At 64.6% G+C, this 1,566-nt stretch overlaps 1 protein-coding gene across 1 annotated transcript in view; it reads left to right on the plus strand.

Annotated features, from left to right (window-relative positions):
* The window catches only part of KCNG2 (potassium voltage-gated channel modifier subfamily G member 2), an 11,484-nt gene that overhangs the window by 7,731 nt on the left and 2,187 nt on the right, over positions 1-1,566 (plus strand). Inside the window, exon 4 of the mRNA XM_015590794.2 lies at positions 1,386-1,562. Within this exon, the coding sequence (XP_015446280.1) occupies positions 1,386-1,562 (177 nt within the window). The remainder of the gene's footprint in view (positions 1-1,385; positions 1,563-1,566) is intronic.

Genomic DNA, 1,566 nt, shown 5'->3' on the forward strand with positions numbered 1-1,566 from the left:
CGGGCCCGAGCGTGAGCTCTGGCATTTGCCGCAGTACCTCGGCCCTCTGGGGGTGGCCTGCGGCTTCACAGTCAAAGGGGAGACGTGGTCAGGCCAGGGCCACCAACCACGGGGCAGCTTGGGTCTGCATGCCCTCTTTCTTAGATGCCTCCAGATGCCTGGCGCTGGGTGGGACTCCCAGCAGGGCCTTGGGAGACGCTGTCCCCAGACCCGGCTGGCCACATGCTCTGGCGCTGGCCTCAAGGTTAAGTGTCCTCTGAAATGCAGCCGTGCTGGTACGTAAGCTGCGTGCATACCATTCACTCACTTAGAGTGAGTTCACTTTGGTGAGTTCACAGGCTGTGCCACATCACTGCAGCCCCACTGACGTTTCCGGCCCCCCAGAAGAGGCCCGTGAGCTTTGGCAGTCACCAACCTGGCCCCGCATCCCTGAGCACCCACTGATTCCCTACAATGGGATCCACTCGACCGGGCTTCAAGGCCAGCGTCCGATCCCGTTCTGGCCGGGCCGGCCCCTCCACTGTCCTATCCGCAGTCGTCCCCTGCCGCCTAGGCCGCATCTGCACGGGGTCCGCGGGCACAGCCCCCACCGCTCCTGAGGGCGCCTTCAGGCCTGACCTGTGCAGATGAAGTCAGTTCCTTGGGGAGAAATCGGGGACCCTGGACCTGGGTGAGGACAGTAGCAGGCTGCTTCTCAGCTGACACGGTCTCTGCTGAGTGCTCCGTGGAGGGAGGGAGGCGGGCAGGCCGCGGTCACCCGGCTTGCCAATCCTGGTCTGAACCGCGCCCCCCGCCCAAGCTGGGCAGGGCTACAGGGCCCAGTGCTGCACAGTTGCAGCCTCCACCCCAGTTGGGGCTGGGCAAGAGATGGTGCCCTCTGCCCCCCACCCCAACTAGGACTTGGGGCGGCAGGGGTGGGGTGGGGCAGGGAGCAGGGGACGAGGGTAGAGGAGTGTGGCGGGGGGAGAGCCGCTGAAGCCCCACCCACGAGGCCGCAGCCTCTGCGCCCGAATCTGCCCCCTGCACCAGGACTGGGCCCGGCTCTCGGTTCAGAGAACAGACTCGTCTTTCTTCACGAGTTCTGTCTCATGAACGGATGTTCCGTTGCTTTGGCCCTTGGGACCCTCTCCACAGGCTTTACAGGGCTGTGTCGTTTCCACGATTGTCACCAGTTTTGCTGGGGAGCAGGTCAGCTGAGCTCATGCCAGAAGCCAGTCTGCACTGAAATCTTTTTTTACGGGAATTGGGCATTTCCGCGGACCGCCTGGCCCTCCTGCAGTGGGCCGGAGTGGGAGTCAGGGCAGCCTCGCTGGGACGTCCCCCCATCCTAGGGAGCCAAGGGCACAGGCTTCCCTGCCCCCAACAGGCGCCCCTCTCCTCCCCAGGGCGAGTGCTCCCCCAAGTGCCACAACCTCTTCGTGCTGGAGACGGTGTGCGTGGCCTGGTTCTCCTTCGAGTTCCTGCTGCGCTCGCTGCAGGCCGAGAGCAAGTGCGCCTTCCTGCGGACGCCGCTCAACATCATCGACATCCTGGCCATCCTGCCCTTCTACGTGTCGCTGCTCGTGG

This window comes from Pteropus alecto, unplaced genomic scaffold, assembly GCF_000325575.1.
Source record: "Pteropus alecto unplaced genomic scaffold, ASM32557v1 scaffold14, whole genome shotgun sequence".
Taxonomy (NCBI): Eukaryota; Metazoa; Chordata; class Mammalia; order Chiroptera; family Pteropodidae; genus Pteropus; species Pteropus alecto.